Consider the following 18,747-nt stretch of genomic DNA (forward strand, 5'->3'; position numbering starts at 1 on the left):
GGAGAGGCAGTATTTCCCAAACACCCCTATCCACCCTCCTAGGGCAGTGCAAGCGGACCTCCCTGAGATGGTGTCTAAGCCATTTGGTTTCAGCCCATACCTCCTGCTGGGGTAAGGCCACCTCCAAGGCTGCCATAATGCCTTTGGCGTGGGGCCGGCCTTCCCTTCGCACCGGCTCTCCCCAGTACCCTGCTGTCCTCACCAGGAACTCCAGGCCAGGACCAGAGCCAGCAGCAGGCTCCAGTTCTTGCTCCAAAGGACGTACGCCCCCGACCCTGCTCGCTTCCCTGGGCGAGAAGCAGTTCCTCCAGGAATTGGGACATCCGCATGCGGACTTAGAGTTCCTTTCCCCGGGTGAAAAACAATGACTTCTTTTTTCCCAGCCGAAGTTGTAACTCACCTTTTCCCCCCCTGCCCCCCTTCCTCGACAATCCCCCTACCTCTTCTCTTTGAAATAAACCTCCTGCTCATTTAGCCTGAGTGGCTGCAATCAACCAGAGATTAGTGCCACCACTAATGTTAATAATATGCTAATATTTCATTAGGCAGGAGCCTCGGTGTGGTGCCCTGGCTTCCCTGTTTGATTTGCCTGTCAGCACAGCCGCCTGAAGCAAGGAGAGTGTTGGGAGAAACAACAGCGTGTTGGACAGAGACACCCCCGTGTCCCTCTTCTGAGTGAGACTTCCAGAAACAGGAAGGCGTGGGCAGGTGTGACAGCCCTTGATCCAGAGCTCTGACCCTAGCTGTCGTGGTCTCCCCAGGCACCTACAAGGACCTTGTCCTTCACCGCGTGTCGCCATTTTCCGTGCTATCCCTGTATTTCCTATTCCCTATTTCCCAGGCTGAGACGAGCGCCACTTAACGCGGTTAGCGCTCAGCACCGCCTGCCGAGCCCCACACCACACACTTTGTGGGAAGGGAACACTTGTTGATTGATGTGCAGTCTTGAATAGGCGGTCTTTGTGTCTCTTAGCATTTGTCATGGCCGCTGGAGGAGATGATAGATAGAAACATCGTGCTCGCCATATTGAAGAAAGTAGTTCAAAGAGTTCAAGTTCTAAGAGAAAAGCCAAACACACAGGAGCACTGTAACTACTCCCAGCAGTGAGGACAGCAGCCAAAACACTGAAACTCAGGGCAAAAGGCAGGTGGTGAGCAGGTAGGGGCAGAGGGAGGGAAAGAGGCAAGCCTTTGCTTGGTGCTGTCCTGCTTCCTAACCTGCATCTTGGGGGGCTGCATGGAAGCCCTGGAACAGGAGAGCCAGCAGAGGGCGGCTGAAGGCAGCAGGTGGGCGGCCTGCTCCCGATGCCCCGGGACCCTTTCTGGCAACACGGACAGTGACTTGCTGTTACCAGGTCACACTGCATGGTTTTTCCCCTCTTTGTCTTGCTTCAGCTGATTCCTCTCCAGGCTTCCTCCAGCTCAGGAACACCTGTGCTTCTCTAAAATTTAGACTATCAAGTGTCTTTCCCTCTGCAAAGACTTTCTGGATGCTTCTCTCTAAGTAGACTGGATGACACCTCCCTATGTCCCACATCAGACCCTGTGTGTCCCTGGGTTCTAGCACTGACAGTTCTCAGAGCACTTGATGACATGTCTGATGCCCACGAACCCACCAGAATGCAGGCTTCTTGGGGGAAGAGGGATGTGCCTTAGTCACACTATATCTCCAGGTGCCAGCCTAGCTCTGGGTATGCAGTAGGTGCTAAGTGCAAGAAAGAGGGCAGGGGGAGGATGGACACGAGGGAGCGGCTGAAGGGCTGTGAATGTGGGTTTCTGTGAATGCCAGCTCCGAGAGGAGGAATCAGTTAGCTACACTTAAAGAGCCCAGCCCAGGGCCTGCACCATGTGGGATCAAGCTGATACTCCCAGGAAGGGAGAACCAACGTGCCTTCTTCCAAGTCATACAGTGGACAGTGGAGAATAAGACATGAAGCCTATATTCCAGGTTATTCTTTACAGTCTGCCACCTGGAGAGGCCTTGTGTCCAGCATAGGGGGCAGACAGTAGACTAGAGTCAGAAATTCCATCCTGGCCACCTCTGAGCCCCCAGCCCTGGGCTACCAGGGAAGGCTACAGGGCCACAGGGCAGGCTGGGCATCAAGCCCTCTCCGGGGCCATCAGCATTCTAGCTGTGGACAGATTATTCAGCCTTGCTGATCCTCGGCTTCCTGTCAGGTAAGTCAGAAGCACAGGCTTTGCTTAAGAACGGCGGGTTTCCAGCCTTTTCTCTTTTTCCAGAGAACTCTCCGGGCTACACCACAGCCCCCCGCCCTAGGTTCTCTGACCGTCTGCCTCTTCCCTCCGCACAGCCTGCCCCTGCGGTTTTGGGTGAACATGATCAAGAACCCGCAGTTCGTGTTCGACATCCATAAGAACAGCATCACGGACGCCTGCCTCTCCGTGGTGGCCCAGACCTTCATGGACTCCTGCTCCACATCTGAGCACCGGCTGGGCAAGGACTCCCCCTCCAACAAGCTGCTCTACGCCAAGGACATCCCCAGCTACAAAAACTGGGTAGAGAGGTGAGTGCTGGGCCTGGGAGCCAAGGTAGGGCCCCTTGATGCAGCAAAACTACTGCCCTTGATGCGGGGTTCCATCCCCTCCAGAATGGGCTGGTGCTACAGACGGGTCACTCACAACCCCTGATCCTGTGGTTGTGATGCCCACACCCCCACGGGCCCAGTGGTACTGTCCTTTGAACAAGACCCCAGGGATCCTGGCCCGAGGTTGCCACTGGGCTATGCTTCCCTGCATGGAGGGCCCCAGATCTTGAGTGGCTGAAATGCCTTCCAGCCCAGGAAGGAAATACAGCTCCGGCTCTAATCCCCACCTGAACAAAACAAAACCAACCAACCTTCGAGGGACTAAATGACATCTGGCACAGAAATTCTGGAGTCTTCTACCCATCTGCCCCTGTCCATCCGGCAAGTCTCCCTATGCCCGGCAGGGATGTCATTGTCACTCTTGACACTTCTCACCGCCCCAGTCCTCGACTCCACCAAGATGAGCTCTTGACGTGCTTTCTCAGCCTTGTAGCCCTGATCTGATCGTTGTCTCATGCAATGTCCTGTGACTTGAGGGCCCGTCTTGGGGAGCTGGGAAGCCCATCTTCATGCACAGTGAACTCCTGGTAAAGAACATCAATGGTTTGTCTGGGCCAATCAGCACTACATACCAAGCACCTGAGCTAGGCAACCAGCCAAAGCTTTATTTATTCATGCCAGTAGCTCTGGGATATAAGAGGACAGGATTATAACCTCATTTTCTGCCCAAGAGAGTGAAGAAATATACATTCAGAATAACTAAGTAATCAGCCCAAGATGACTTCATTGGCCAAAATGAGAGTTGACTCCCACACTCAACGGACTCCCACATCATTTTTCTGCTATTTATGATACTTTTTGGGTAACCTATACGGTGCCCCTGTGTGAATTAGGGAGAGTGCCCTGTCCTGCTGGAGGATGTAACCCCAGGACAGGGTGCATGGTTTGTTGAGTGATGGTCTGCTTGTCAGCCCAAGCACCTTTGTGCAGTGAACAACTTGTACAACTCCACATGGTAGTCCTGATTTTAAAGTCCCTTTCTCTTTTTTTTTATTTTTTAAAGATTTTATTTATTTGACAGAGATCACAGGTAGGCAGAGAGGCAGGCAGAGAGAGAGGAGGAAGCAGGCCCCCCGGCGAGCAGAGAGCCCAATGTGGGGCTCGATCCCAGGACCATGGGATCATGACCTGAGCTGAAGGCAGAGGCTTTAACCCCCGGAGCCACCCAGGCGCCCCTCCCTTTCTCTTTATACCATGTGGCTTAAAAATAAAAAATCTGGAGCAAAGCTCAGATTTGGTGCCTTTCTTAAGAGTAAAGGATACCAGAAATCATTCTGGACTTAGTTACTGGAGACAAAATGAGAAGTATCATTTCACTCATGGCAAAGAGACTATCTCCATCTTCATACTTGAAAACTGCCTTCTCTTGTAAGGAGGGAGTAACTGAAAGGGCGTGGAGTCCCGGCCACCTCAGTAACATAGCTCTGCTAAAAGGGACTGCATTTTGTTCTTCCTCCCTACCTTGTTCTTTGAGCTCCTCCCCACCCCTCCCTGCTGACGCATGTGGTGGGCATCCCTGCCGGCCAACAGAGAGGGAGCTCTCTTGTCCTTGTTTCAGATTATGTGTGAGCCTCAAGGAGAGGCTCTCACCTCCCTCACATAGATAGATGTTGGCTCATTCTTCTGACAGTAGAGCTGCAGGAAATAAGCCGTGGTCCCCAGCTCTTCAGCAAAGAGAGGAAGAAGGCGGCAGCTGGGCTGGGGGACCTGGGCACTGGTGTGACAGCACCGCTCTGGGACCTCAGGCAGGGAGCAAGGAAGCAGGGATGTGGGGGGCTGAGGGCAGTGCCGAGACATCTGCAGAGAGGGCTCTCCCCAGAACACAGTTCGCGAGTCAGGGACGAGAAGGACGCATGCGCAGGGCTAATGGCCTTCCTGCTGCTTGGCGCTAAATGAAATCTGTGCCATGCAGCTGCTACAGGTCAGGAGGAACCCTGGTCCATGGGGTTATTTTTAGGAGTGGCTCGATGGTTTCCATTTCTTATCCCGCTAGTTTCTTAGCAACCAGTGGCACTCTCGGAACAGTCATCTTTCACTAGCTTGAGATCCCACCCAAACCCTGCTCCTCTCGTTCTGGGATGAGGTACAGAGACAGAGGGATTAGGAGACAGTGTGAACAGGTCTGGAGATCAAGTCTAGAATGCTTCTCCGTTTGATGATGGATGGACTGATTTCATGGTCACTGCCCGAGGATCCTGGCATCCGAGCTTGTCTGCTTGCTGGAAGGTGAAGCCTAGACGCACAGAACTCGCTCGTGGCCCACAGAGAGCCCGGTCTCCCCCCTCAGCCTAGCCAGAGCAGTGGCAGCCTGCAGTCCAGAAGAATGATGGTAGAACCCAACGCCTTGGGGCCAGGGCTCACCCACTTGTGATGTCACTGCCTGAGCCTGCAGACAGCCCACCTAGGACTCAGACTTAGTGACCCGCTGCGATAGACGGCACCCTGCACACATTTGAGGAGGGCCTTCTGTCCCATCCCAGCTAAGAAGCAGGGTTTATCCCGGCTGGTCTTCCCTACAGAGCAGGTAGGAAGCATGTGGATTCCGGAGGCTTCACTGACTCTGTTGGTTGAACAACCTAGATCATTCCATCATACCTATGCTGGCTTGTAGCTCCTAGAACTTCTTCATCTGCCCATTCTCCCCCAATTCCGTCCTCCCATCCATTTCTTCCTCCTCTCCCATCCTTGTCTCCAAATACCTTGCAGTGTTAATGGTCCGTGGCCCCACTGGAGACTCCCAGTCTCTGCTGCCTCCATCAAAGTACTCAGGGTTTTGCTTATGGCCACCTCTAGAGAAGGGGAGAAGGATCTCTTGGTTCAAACAACCACTACACTCATCTTAGCAGAACTCACCGGTGTTGTCGCCATGAACAGTGTGTCCTGAGCAGTCATCCTTTCTGTTTCTTTAACAAGAGCAGTAAAATGATGTTAGGTGGTGATTTCCTCTCGTTTTAAGTTGGAAGAGCATCAAGGTCATTCCTCTCACAGCATTAGCCACTCTCACCTGCGCTCAAGTGCAGGTGCACCCGGGTAGGAATGAGTGGGGTGACACCACTGCTGGCCCGCTTGGAACTGGACACGGGTGTGCCACACATTTGGATATCATCTATCATGTATCACAGCATGAGAAAGGTTAAGAATCTTGAATATTTAAAAATGCCCCCTAAGGAAGCCATCCATTCAAAATATAAAACTGTGACAGCTCGCCCTGGGAGCAATAGTGGAGGTGAAGTATAGACATTTCATTAACTTATTCATCAATCCGTGGGTCAAACATTTACGGTCTCCATCAGGAGTGTATGGGACCCTCAGGATACATCACACTTGATCTTTCCCTTGTGGCTCTCGTGGTCAAGGAAGACACGTGGGTCTCCACGCGGACAGGTGCTCCACAACCCCATGAGCTGTAATAGGGAGGCTCCGGGAGTGAGATCCTGGTTCCGCTGGGCCCGGAGAGGTCACGGAATGGTTCTCAGAGGAAGAGACTTCGGTGTAGGGCCTTGCGAGCCAAGCGTCTGTACATCAGAACATCAGGCTCTAAGCATTTTTCATGTGTACACCTTCATCCTTGAGGCGTTTGAAGGGATGACAAAACTCTCTTCTTCTAAGAGTTCAGGGCATTGGAGACCACTTCTGCGATCACTAGAGCCATCGTGACGGCAGCGATGAGACGCCCGCCATCACACACCGGGCCCGTCCCCCAAAAGCCCACAAACCTAGATGGCTACAGACTGGTCGACAGCGGGAAAGTCAGCATCTGGGGCCCTGCCTTTACAGCGGCTCCCCAGGGACCACGTGGGTACTGGCATCCCATCCGGTAGGAGCAAAGTCAGCAAGGAATGCTAGGGAGGGCCAGTGGCAGGACCCAGCCCTCCTCAGCAGGCGTGGCCTTAGCCGGCCAGCTAGAGGCAGGTCTTGGGGGACCTTCAGAGCACCAGTCCCTTCTGAAGGGGCTCACCTGCAGGCAGAAATCCCATGGAAGGAAGTTCAAGTACAGAAGCCTGGGCTGACCTTTCCCTTCCTCGCTGCACAGCCCACTGATAAGAACACTTGTGTGAAGTTCATTAATGGGACATAATTGCATTCTTCACAATCAATAAGCCTTCTCCATGGCAGAGCCCAGCGCAAAGGCCAGCCCAGTGGGAGTCAAGAAGGAAGCGATTGCCCATCAGCCAGGGGATCCAGAGTGAGGTCATTATCAGGCTCAAGGGGTGCTGCAAGGCCAGGGGCGGGGGGCACAGCCCTGAAGGGGAGTGAGGAGAGGTCAAAGCAGGTTCAGCATGCCCCACTGGGGGACCAGGCCCAGCTAGCCCCAGGCAGGGCTGGGGTCAAGAACCAGGCAGACTGTCAGCCAGGCTCCAAGCCCCACCTCATCCAGGAAATAGAGCTGCCCCTGGCAACTCGGCTCAGTTCCGAACTTGCCAAAGGTGAGGACGTGTAGTTGATCTGTTCATGGACTAGTGTGTGGCCACAGATGTGCTCTGGTCCAGTGGAGCGGCCTCGGCACAGAGGCAGCAGTGGAGAGACTGGTCTGCTGATGCGGACAAGACCTTGATGTTGGAATAAGGTAGAGCACGTCCAGGTGGGCCGCCACCCGTTTCTTCCGCTGCAAAGGTTGGAAGCCCTGCCTTCTCCCCACTCCACTCCCACCCCCTTCCTCCCTTTCTCACCCACAAACACACTTTCTAGATATTCTCTTTGGAGAAATGGCCTGGGCGTCTACCACACACAGATACAACCCATGTTGAACAGACAGGGGGCTGGGCACCTGCTAGATCCACGGAGACAGCGGTCCCTAACCGGGGCTCTGTTGCACTCCAGGGACCATAAAGGCTGCAGTAGGAGCCTGGGCACTACGTGCAAAGAGCCTGACAGGCCATCCACATACCCATGAGGGGTTTCACGAGCAAGTGACGGAAATGGCAGGAGTCTTTGCATCTGATGACAGTCCTGTCCTGTCGGTGAGGACCTGGGTTTTCATCCTAGTCAGTCTCTCTGACCACCCACAGGTGACAGAGTGTAGGGAGAGAGCTGCGGACCCGGGCGTTGTAGCGCCGGGCCTGGTCGCTGGCGGTGGAGAAGCCAGGGAGGTTAACAGGTCGCGGTTTCCACCAATGGGACCTGACCATGCAGCCTGATAAGAACATTTAGCTCGGCAGGTGTGGGATCCACGAGGAGACAACGGCACACATCTCTTTGGGAGGGGTGAGGTCGGGAGCCACCCATGCAACCCCGGGTCTCCACTATAAAATGGAACACTGGGATTTACTGCATTCCAGAAAGAGTGCCAATGAGTCGAGTCTCTCGCTGGAACATTTATACCTGGAATGTCATTTAATCACCCAGGACCCTGAGGAAGCTGAGGGTGTGGAGGGGTGGGCCATGGGCCGGGAAGAGAGTGGGCTCTTGTCCGAAGAAGCGATGGAGCCACGATGCCACAGGACAGGAAACGGAGGGCTCTGTACATGAGGAGGCCGGGGGGACGGATGGCCCCACCCCGGAGGAAGGATGTAAAGGATGAAGTCCGGGTGAGTCTGGGGGCAGGACGGCTTCATCGGAGCCCCCCGGCTCCTCTGAGAAAGGCCATGTCATTAGGTTCTTGTCGCTGGGCCCAGACCTCCCGCCAAAATGCAGTCAGCTCAACAAAGCAGCTGGCGAGTGTGTCTGTGTGGGGCCGGGTTTCTGAGGTCAAGGAGGGGCCCTCCAACTGGCCCCTTCCTTTGCCAGAGCGCGGGGATTTCATCTCCTTCCCTCTGCCTCCCTCGGAAGGTTTCTGGAACGACAGGTCCGCAGTCACAGCGAGGCTGCGGCTCAGGGCAGGGCGGCCATCACCGGCCTCAGCGGTGCAGAAACGCTCTGGCAGTAAATTGAGCTGTCATTCCACTGCAGGCCCTTGAGCGTGATGGCTGGAGTAACACACGAGTGCCCCCTGTGTCGGCCTGTCACCCGACTCCTGGGCAGGGGTGGGGGCAGGCAGGGGGACAGCACAGGACTTCTGCATTCATGGTGGGTGCCCCGAGGGACCCGGGCTGGGAGTGACACAAGGCCAAGGGGCCAGGGGTGAGTCTCTGAGGATGCCCCTACCCTCGCCTGATCAAGCCCTGGGTTCAGGGAACTCCAGAGGCCTGTCATGGGCACCTGTGCGTACACAGGGGAGCCACGGCCTCGCCTAAAACTCTGTGCCCCGGATGCCTCACTTGCCTCAGCCTAGCCCCCGTCCCCGGCGACCGTCCCAGGTTCTGTTCCCTCCTCTGTTCCAGGTTCTCAGGCTTGCTTTCCTCAGCTCTGAAGCCCTAGGCATTCAGTGCAGGCTGAGCTGGGGTGACCAGGACTCCTGGGGTGCCCCCCAATGCCCTGACATCCCCCTGTTTTGGTGGGTTCCTGGCCCCTTTCACATGGCCCACAGCCAGCCAGCACATGGGGAGGGGTCCATGGCCATCTTTGGGGGCTCCGGGGCCCTTCCGTTCCTCATTAGGAAACTGCGCAGCTCCCCTCTGGCGGAGGAGTTGGGGTTTGCTGCATAAAATGTCAAATTGCACAAATTAAAAATGTAAATGCTGGCATCTAATTAACCAGTTGACAGCGGTGCACAGCTGCAAGTGACAGTGACTGATTGCCTTCTGCCAGCCTCTCCCCAAGCAGCCCCAGCCCCGCCCTCCTCCCGGCTGACCCCAAGGGAGGGGAGGGCATCAAGGCACAGCAACTGCGTGGAAGAGACTTCGGGCCCTGTGGAAGGCAGCATTTGCATTTGCGGGAGGAGGAGTCAGAAGGACAGAGATGGACTGGACGCTCTTTGGTAGCTGAGAACAAGGCCGACGCAGGGGACAGCTCCTCCATACTCCTGCTCCCAGCCCCATTCATCCTCTGGCCATATCAGTGTCACGTCCCTTCCCTCTGTGTCCCCTGTACCCAGAGCTGCTGAGGGCTCTCCCGGGCCAGCCCCAGAAGCGCGGGTGGGAGAGAGCTCCCCGTGGTCCTCTGGGGACCATGCCTTGCCATCCACTGGCCCCAAACATCGTGCTGGGAGCTCCCATCTCTCCTCTACTCTCTCTGCATGGCTCCAGCTCCTTTCTTCCCCTCTCCCTCCCCTGGCAGGTACTACTCGGACATCGGGAAGATGCCGGCCATCAGCGACCAGGACATGAACGCATACTTGGCGGAGCAGTCCCGGATGCACATGAATGAATTCAACGCCATGAGCGCGCTCTCGGAGATCTTCTCCTACGTGGGCAAGTACAGCGAGGAGGTGAGCCAGCTCGGTCCCTGTTGGGAAGGACGGGCTGCAGAAAGACATCTCCCCGCCTGTAGCAGCCTCTGTGCACAAGAGCACCAGGCATGAACCCCAGACAGCCCCCCACCGCTGCTGGCGAAACTCCCTGCCACCTTGGACTTGGGGGCTGTGCTCTGTAGAACAGGGACTGTAGAAGTGTCCCAGTCTGTTAATTCCGCCTTAACCCCTAATCTCAGATATTTAGAGAAAGTATCTGTTTCTTTCTTTTTCAAATTCTTATTTCTTCCCTGCTTGTCCCTCTCTTTTTCCCTTTTCTCTCTCTGATCTAATTCTCTTTAAATAAGCAGTTTCCCCCTCCCATGGCAGGCTGTAAGGCATGGTGGGGTGGGAGAAGAGGGGACCGGGGAGGGGAGGATCGCAACAGATACAGAACAGAGCAGAATGGGATCTATTTACCTGCCATGTTCCCAGGTGGAAAGCCTCCCCTGGGGTCGTGGCCACGGCAGACAATGCCTTCTTCCTGGCCAGTAGGGAGGTGCTTATTAGAGGTCTCTTTGTCACGCAGATTAAGCCCAAGTGGGTTCAGAACATAGGCTCCCCATGTCTGAGCAGCAGCATAACCTCTTCTCCTTGAGTACAAGGTAGTAACAGGAGCCGAAGCCAGTGCCTCTGGTTCTCTGCCTCCTCCTGACTCATCACTGAGAGTCTAGGAGCTCCCAGCTAAGGAAGGAGCCCCAGCAGGCCAGCAGCAGCGTCATGCTGCAAACCTCAGGTGAAGGGGAAGCCAGCTGTGGCTTCCTTGGGGTTGGGGGGCCCGAGACACCAGCCTGCGGGCCAGTGCTGGTCCAGGGCCAGGTTTTCCCCTGTCCGTGGCCACATGAGAGAATAAGGACGACATGGAATGTGCCAGCACGGGGTAATGGCCTCATCTTGGAAGCACTGCCCTTTAGTCTATAAGGACACTCGTCTACCCTTGAAAATGTCCCTTCTTCATGAAATGTTGGTGCCAGTAACTGGTGGTTCTTGGCCAGTGAAGAAGTCGGAGACTCCATCTTGGTCTTCCTGGTCACCTACCTAGAAACTGGTAGGTCTGTTACTCAGTCCCACATCGCCAGAGTCTGAATCAAATTCTCATCTCTTTTCCCTCACGTCCTCACTGTCATTGTCCTCCACCAAACATCTGATCTCAGAAAAGGCTCTGGCAGATGTGATCACTGATGATCACTCAGACATGATCAACGCTGATGACCAGGAAAGCATGAGCTAGAACTCTCAGAGGGGTATTTGTTCATTAACTTGCAAGGGAAGCCAAATGGCTTTCTCAGTGTGGGCTCTTGGGGAGCTGTTGGGGGAAGATAATCCGTTGTAGGAAGGAGGGGTGGAATTTCTTAGTATCTGTGAGACCACATTCCCCAGAGACCCAGGGTGCCACCCTTCACGTGGAGGCGGGACTGTGTGCTTGCTCACCCCGGGGGGCACAGCACATTGTTGCACGGGGGTGTCTGCCCACGGCCAGCTGCCAAACACGGGCAGCAGAGGGCACACATTTAATCAGACATGCTGAGGTGGGTGCGACCCCTGTGCACATCGACCCCAGGGTACCCACATGCTGCACCTCACACCTGAGCACCCCCATGCCTCTCCACCAGTAGGCCAGGCTGCCCGCGGAGCCAGCGGCTTCATGTGTACATCTTTGTGTGCACGTGGCTTCCACAGCCCGGCCACACTCGCCCTGTGTGTGCACGCCCTAAGAACAGAGACCTGGATGCACAAACCAGTAACCTCCCCGTTCTCTGCCCTTCCACAGATACTCGGACCTCTGGACCACGACGACCAGTGCGGAAAGCAGAAACTGGCCTACAAACTAGAACAAGTCATAACCCTCATGAGCTTAGACAGCTGAGAACCGTCCTTCCAGGGCCCCTGGGGGGAGGGACACACCAAGCCGTGCCTCAGTCTAGATTATCATCTTTACCAAGTGCAAGTTCCAACTGGCGTCAGCAGCATCCCCTGAGCAGCGCTGTCTCTCTCCGCCTCTTTCTGTCTCTCCCTCCTCCCTGCCTCTCTTCTCTCTCTGGGGCTCTGCCAGGGCGAACGAACCAGGCCACCGCCCCTCAGCAAGTCCCAGAGGGCCAGGCTCACACGGGGACCCGGCCAGAAGATGACAGAGGGGCTCTCTTTCCTGGCTGACCGCAGACATCAGCAGCGGGCCCAAGGACGGAGGACAAGCCACGGAGAGAGGATGCTCCTCCCCCTCCCACGCAGGGCCGAACCTTGGTCTAGGGAAGAGGCAATGAGCTCAGTATTATCTTCATTGAGAAGACATCACCTGGCTCTCTTCTGTCCCCCGTTTCCATCTCCAAGGGGACCCACCAGGGTGTGGTCCCGTTGCAAGTATGAGAAGAAAGGCCACAGCTCTTGCACATGGCGGATGGGGGCTGGGAGAGGGGAGTTGGAAGGTGTTTTTCAAGCCGCCTCTCACCTGTTGGGTTGGCATCCAGAAGCCACCTTTTCCCCCTGCAATCTTCTTGGAGTCCTTCCAAGTGCTCCTCGGGACCTGCCTGCTCCAACCCCTCCCCAGCCTGTGGAAAGCCAGACAGGAGACACAGCAGTTACATGCCACCGCAGACACCCTCCTGACCTTCTAGTCTGGCTCTGAGCAGCAGAAACGTCCCACAGAAGGGGAGAAATGGAAAGAGAGTCGCACCCACCCTGGAGGCAGAATGTGTTGTTTTCCACTCACCCCCAAATGCAAATGAAGCACGTCCACAGTCCTAGGCCTCATCCATTGCCAGATCCTCGATGCTGTCTAGAGAAAGTTCCGGCATCCTCCTCGGTCAGCGCTCATCTAGGGTCAGTGGAAAATGCAGAGTACATCCAGGAGATCCTACCTCCGGCCGCCGTCACTGGCTCCATCCCCAGCACCCCTCCTGAGAACTCTATAGAAGGCTGGGGTGGACAGCCGAGCCCCTCTCCCCCTGCAGAGCCCTATGCCATTGCTATGCAGATGACCTTGTCACTGGACTCTCCAGACCTCCTTGGCAATGACTCCTTTACCATCTGCTGCCTCTTTAGTCACTGCCTTTGCCTCACCTCCTCCCCAGTCATCGCAGAGAGAACCACACTCAAGCCCAGCCCCACGGAGACAAACCAAAACGCCAGTCACACTCAGCCCCCAGCTCGCCATGTCTGGGAGGGACCAAGGACTCAAGCTGAAGGACCTAGCCGACAACGTAAGAAGAGACATACAGCGGACCTCGGCCCCAGCCTCTGTCTCTCCACCTGTCCTTCCATCTCTGGATCTCTCATTTCAGGCAAATGTGTGCTCAGACATGGGTGAGCAGGGGCTGTGGTAAGAGACGGTCTCATGGAAGGTCACGGAAACCTGAATCCTGAAGGGACCTTAGTTGCCACCTGGCCCAGTTTCCCACCCTAAGCGGGATTCTGCCCTGGCAACTCTGGTGGCTAATTGTCCATGGCTCTGGGAGACAAGAAGAAGCATCGTCCAAGGTGTGGTTGGGAGAGTGGGTTCCGGTCTTGCCTTTGCTCCCTGAGCATCAGACATCCATCCCTGTCATCCTCTCCAAGTGAGCCCCAATTGGAACGGGAAAGGAACCACTCTGTTTCCAGCAAAGCCCATGGAGCACCCTATACTTTTAGGAACCTGGCCCCTTTGGATAGGAGTATGTGTGTGTGTGAGCTTGCATGCACATGTGCATGTGAGTGTGTGTGTGTGCACACACACGTGCGCCCCAGGAGCAGGCAGAGAGCTCAAAAGGATTTTTAGTCCTGTGGAGGGGACCCTCTAGTGATTCCCTTCTCCTCCCTTGTTCATTGATTCTACAGCTTCAGGACATGTCAACACTAGCTTTCTGTGCTAAGTGCAGGTGGGGGGAAGGAGAGTCACCTGTTCACAGGAAACCAGGGTGCTCCGTGGCCGCAGGAGGCCTGGACTCGACTCTAGGCCAGGTGGAAGGTGACCCACACCAGAGCAGCACGTGGCATCAAGGAGAGGACAGATGGGGACAAAACACCAGTAGCCTAGCCTCGGAAAGAGGACAATGGGGAAAAGATACACATCGAGGGGGAAAAATAACCAAAGGTTTTGGTGAATGAAGTGCCAGGTGAAGAAGCACGGGCTTTCTAACCTTGACCCGTTTATTTCCAACCGAGAAGCCACGGCCCCAACCAGAGAGGAAGCACGTGGGGGGCGGAGGCACCACGGCCGCTAAGAGATATTTGCACACGTGAGGGGTTGGGTTGGAGAGAGACACAAACATATTTAACACAGATTCGCTGAGTGGAAGCTGAGTGTGTGTGTGTGTGTGTGTGTGTGTGTGTGTGTGAGAGAGAGAGAGAGAGCACGCGCATGTGAGTGTGTGTGATTTATTTTTTAAGTTTTGCACAGTTAGAAAAAATGAACAGGCAGAAAAGAAGACTGTTATCATGGTTCTGCTGAAGCTTTTATTTTTTACCGGATTATTATTATTATTGTTATTGTTCCTTTGTCGGTACAGAACCACCCCACCCCCCGCCCTGCCCCTGCCCCGTTTTGTCTTAAGAGAAACTTCAGACACCTCAGAGAGACCTCAACATCAGGAAGAAAGAGGAGAGGACAGTCTCCTGCTTTCTTTTCTCCTGGAGAATGGGCTGGGGCAGATTTTACTTTAATTGCTGGGGGGGGGGGGGGGGGGCGCTGCTGGGCTTTTTTTTTTTTTTTTTTTCTTTCTTTCTTTTCCCCGAAGTCTCTGAGGGCTGCTTGGGCTGGAGAAACAGGATAGAATCACCCAGAGCTGCAACCCGCCTTGCCCCACCAAAAATTCTCTTTCCTTTCTCCTTTCATTTTCCATTTTTTCCATTTGGATTCTTGGTACACGTATGATTCAAAGTAATCAGAAAGCTGTCTTTCACTCCCCATGTTCTTTCCAAAACTCCCCTTGGGATCCCGGTCTCCTCCTGGCAGGCCAGAGACCCTGAGAGCTGCCCCGAGGGGTATGAGGGCCACCACACAGCAGAGAAGGGAGCTGGGCAAACTGGTCCTGGGGGAGGGAGGTCCCCTCAAGGCCTCCCTCCCCCATGGCAGCAGATTTGCCGGGTGATAACTCTGTTTAAGGTGGAATCTTTATTTAACTTCTTGAGTCCCTGGAAGAGAGGAAGAGAGAAAAGGCCCATCTCCTCTCACCTGCCCCTTCAACTGCCTCCTGCACCCTCTAGCCTTTGAGACCACCAGGCTCCAAATGGCGCTGGGAGATCACACAGAGTAACTGACCTAGGTTACAGGGGAATTTTGAATGTAGGAGAGAGATGGGCTGAAGCTGGGCTGGTGGGAGAGAGGGAGCTTTACAGGGTCCTGAATGTAAAAGGACGGACGGAGAGAAGCTGAGACAGATGGCTTCAGGTGGGTCATTGCTCTCGGGGAGCACAAGTCTCCCCACGTGTGGGCTTTGCCGTTCTTCATCCTTCCACATAAGGGGAGACCCCAATATTTCTTGGTAACGGCAAAGAGTGCCAATAAGTGAATAAGTGAAGTTGGCTACTGTGTCAGTTAATTCCTCAGGAAAATACTTTTTCTTGCCTTCTTTCAGTGTGGTTTTAATTTGGGGGCCGAGGACTGCCTGAGTGTCTCCAGGCCAGGGTAGGGTCACACCCCAGAGCAACACGCACACCCAGAGTCAGCCCTAGAGCCTCCCTCTTGTAAGCCCATTGGCCGGGCATGAGCTGTGGTCTGGGAGGGAGGTCATTGTCGATGATCCCAAAGTGAGCAGACTATCCAGGACTGTGCCAGGCAGGAGCGGGAGTCCACTCAGGCCTGGGTCTCTCCCCCCAGCCCTAGGCTAATGTTGAGGTACTGTCCCAGCACCCCCTTTCCCCCCACCCGAGATCCTTGTGCTTGTGTTCCCCTTGCATGTCTGGCTTCCGAGAGCGTCCCTCCCCTGCAGAGGCAAGTGTGCCCTGTGGTTCCCCTCATCCCCCTCGCCTGCAGCTGCTCGCGGAGCCTCTGCGCCAAGGCTGCTTATTTCCTGGTACGGGAGCCTCACACCTCACAGCACCCCCTCCCCGGGCAGCTTTAGGCCCCGTCACCGTCCCAGCACTGCCTCCCGGAGAGATTAGGGGCCCCAGTCCCACCTGGGCCCTGGGGATCCCCCAACAGAAGAGCCACAAGCAATGATTTCCCAAGAAGCCTCCACTCCAAGAGGCAAGTCCTGCTGACGTTTCCAGCACCCTCAACAACCACGTGCTTTGCCCTAAAAGGGGAAGTCCTGTTTCTGTCTGTCCCCTTTCTCAGGAATTAGGGGACACTTCCCTTGGCTTCACAGGATGTGAAGTCAAATACTTAACCTAGCGAGGGTTAAAGTTAATTATTCTTAATCGAGAACAAACTCCCACCAATCAGAAAGCAAGGAGGGAGGGGAAGAGGCAGGGAGGTTCTGCGGGTGGGAGCCCCAGGGACACCCCTTTCGTGGCCCTTCCAGGGATGGGCTGCCCCAACAAGCGGTCCCAGCAGGGGTCTGAAAGGCTTCCGAGAGGCATGTCTAAGCATGAACACCCTCCAGCTACCAGAGTCCCCGGGAGAAGACCCTGCCCCAGGCCGATCCTGGCTCCCTCCTGGCCTTTCCTCTTGCTTCTAGTTCACGTCAAGGACCTCCTGTCACTCCCCATGCCTCCTGTCAACATCCGGGACAGGTGACTGAGGTTCCCTGACTCTGCGGCCCCTCCCTTTTTCTTTAACCTGTACGTGGACTGTCTACTTGGGGTTTGAGGTTTTTTGTTTGTCTATGTTAAGCATTGGAGGTTATGTTAAGGAAGGAGCCCAGGTCAAGTCCAAATTGCTGGAAGGAGGAAAAAACTCTTCACCTAGGACTTGCCAGGCAAGCCTTGGGGCTAAGGAGGGGGGCTCCCCCTGTTCTTAAAAAATGGGTCAGGATATTGCCCAGGCACGGACATGGCTGCTAATATTCGTGGTGCTTCCCGGGCACCTCTGATGGCTAGAGCCGCGATGCTGCCCCTCTCCTCCCACAGATGCGGCCAGTGACAGCCATTACAGAGCGGGAAGCTAAGGCACAGCCATGGACAGGCCAGAGAGGCAGCTGCAGGGAGAGGCTGGGAAGCCAGGAGCCCCTGTCCTCATGGTTCCAAGAGTGGCAAAGCCCTCCACCAGAAAACCGAGAAAAAGACCGTTCCTTCCATTCACAAAGGAATCTCTATAGTAAAAGTTTCAGACTTTGAAGAGAGACTTCTGTTTTTAATTAACAAGTCTTTGCTCCCTGACAAAATTGTTTTCATTTTAATTAGGGGGAGTATCCAGCTTTATAAAACATACAGGGTGTTTTGGTTATAAAGGTGATACAACTTTAACAGTAGAGTCCCAGTTAAATTTTATGAGGAGACAGGGGACTACCCCAGCTAAGCAAAGCTACTAAACAAAACGAGATCCCTAATAAATGAAAAGAGGTTTCTGTCCTATTGGCAGAGATAGTGACGTGGGGGGGGTGGGCGTATGCCCTCCGTCAGGTGTGTCACGCCTTCCCTCCTCCTCACCCCCCTTTCGCTTTGTCCAGCCTTGGCTCTCTGGGCCACCCCTGGTGTTGCTGAGCCCCTCTGCAATCCCCATCAGCTTCCCTCAAACTGGAGGGACTCCCAGTTCAAGATTGGTCATTGAGAGACCCAGTCCCCTCCTCTGAGAGGGCAAATGCTCATGGCAAATAGTCACGTTCTGTGCAGCTCACCTTCCGTTTCTTTTGAACTGGAATTAGTTCTTTTTTTAGTATCTTTGATCTTATGACTCAAGCACATTTTGGAAGGGCTCCCTTCCAAGAGTGGGATTCAAAACAGAGGATACAGTTAAAGAGCAACGAAAAGGACACAACCAAGCACGACCGCTTCCCAGACAGGACTAACGGATGAGGGTCAGGCCCATGACCGAGATGCACTATGTGTCTCATGTGCTGTCCTTCCTCCTCCTTCCCCTGATGTTCTCCCCAGCTGTTGGCTCGTTAAACCTTCCGTTCTTTCAAGAGAAAAGCTAGTTTACCTCAAAGAATCTTGTTTCCATTTGGAAACCAATGACTTTGTGTTTTTAGAGTAGACGACCCTCCCCCCATCACTCCCTGCCTCGGTCTGGCATCCCTGAGGCCTGAGGTCCTTCCTTGGTCATGCCATGGCAATGTTGACCAAGAACAAGACCTCCCAAACCCTGACATAGACAGGAAGGAGTGGGTGCAGCTGGCCTCCCCCCGCCCCCACCTGAGCTGGTAAGGACCAGCCCACCTCTCCCAGCAGGGTCCTGCCCAGGCACCACAGTAACCAGCAACTCCAGTGTACCACCCGCAGAGAATGGCTCAGTGAGAGGAGGCATAGGGGGAGCAGTGTCGGGCCTGGTCACGTGACCCAGAGTCAAGTCCAACGCTAGAGGGAAGAGGAGAAACAGGGAAGGACAAATGGGTGGTCTGAGGAACAGGCAGAGGCCTTTGAGTCTCGGTGAGAGGCCGTTGAAGGAAGTAGGGCAGGTCACTCCTGCTCTGGTCACCCCCCTCCAGCCCCGCCCCACCTCTGATTCCATAAAGCTCCCACCTTGAACACTGACCCTTGGTTAGGACAAAGCAAAACATATCTTTAGACAACAGTGTTACGATGAGCCTCAAAGATAGGTGGATGGAATCTATTAGAGGAAGAGGGTCTTCTGGTTTTGATTTTTAACAAAGAGTATCCTAGTAAGGTTAAAAAAAAAAGATTTAAAAAAATAAAGTTTTTAAAAAGGAAACCTATGCTATTTAAATTGGAGCCCAGTTGTAACTTGGTAAAGGCAAGCTTCTGTACCTTTGTTATAATTAATTGTATACCTGTGTATGTAAATATAAGGCATTCCTATTTTGCAGTTCAGAACAAAAAAAAAAACCTATTTGTAATATA

The 18,747-nt window shown here is 54.5% G+C and overlaps 1 protein-coding gene across 1 annotated transcript in view; it reads left to right on the top strand.

The window, feature by feature from the left end:
* PLXNA4 (plexin A4) overlaps window positions 1-14,009 on the top strand; it is a 417,569-nt gene extending 403,560 nt beyond the window's left edge. Inside the window, exons 30-32 of the mRNA XM_032869059.1 lie at window positions 2,313-2,525; window positions 9,702-9,852; window positions 11,645-14,009. Coding sequence (XP_032724950.1) covers window positions 2,313-2,525; window positions 9,702-9,852; window positions 11,645-11,740 — 460 coding nt within the window. The 3' untranslated portion in view covers window positions 11,741-14,009. The remainder of the gene's footprint in view (window positions 1-2,312; window positions 2,526-9,701; window positions 9,853-11,644) is intronic.
* The last annotated feature ends 4,738 nt before the right edge of the window (window positions 14,010-18,747 follow it).

This window comes from Lontra canadensis, unplaced genomic scaffold (genome assembly GCF_010015895.1).
Source record: "Lontra canadensis isolate GAN:19392208 unplaced genomic scaffold, GSC_riverotter_1.0 scaffold2, whole genome shotgun sequence".
In the NCBI taxonomy this organism is placed as follows: Eukaryota; Metazoa; Chordata; class Mammalia; order Carnivora; family Mustelidae; genus Lontra; species Lontra canadensis.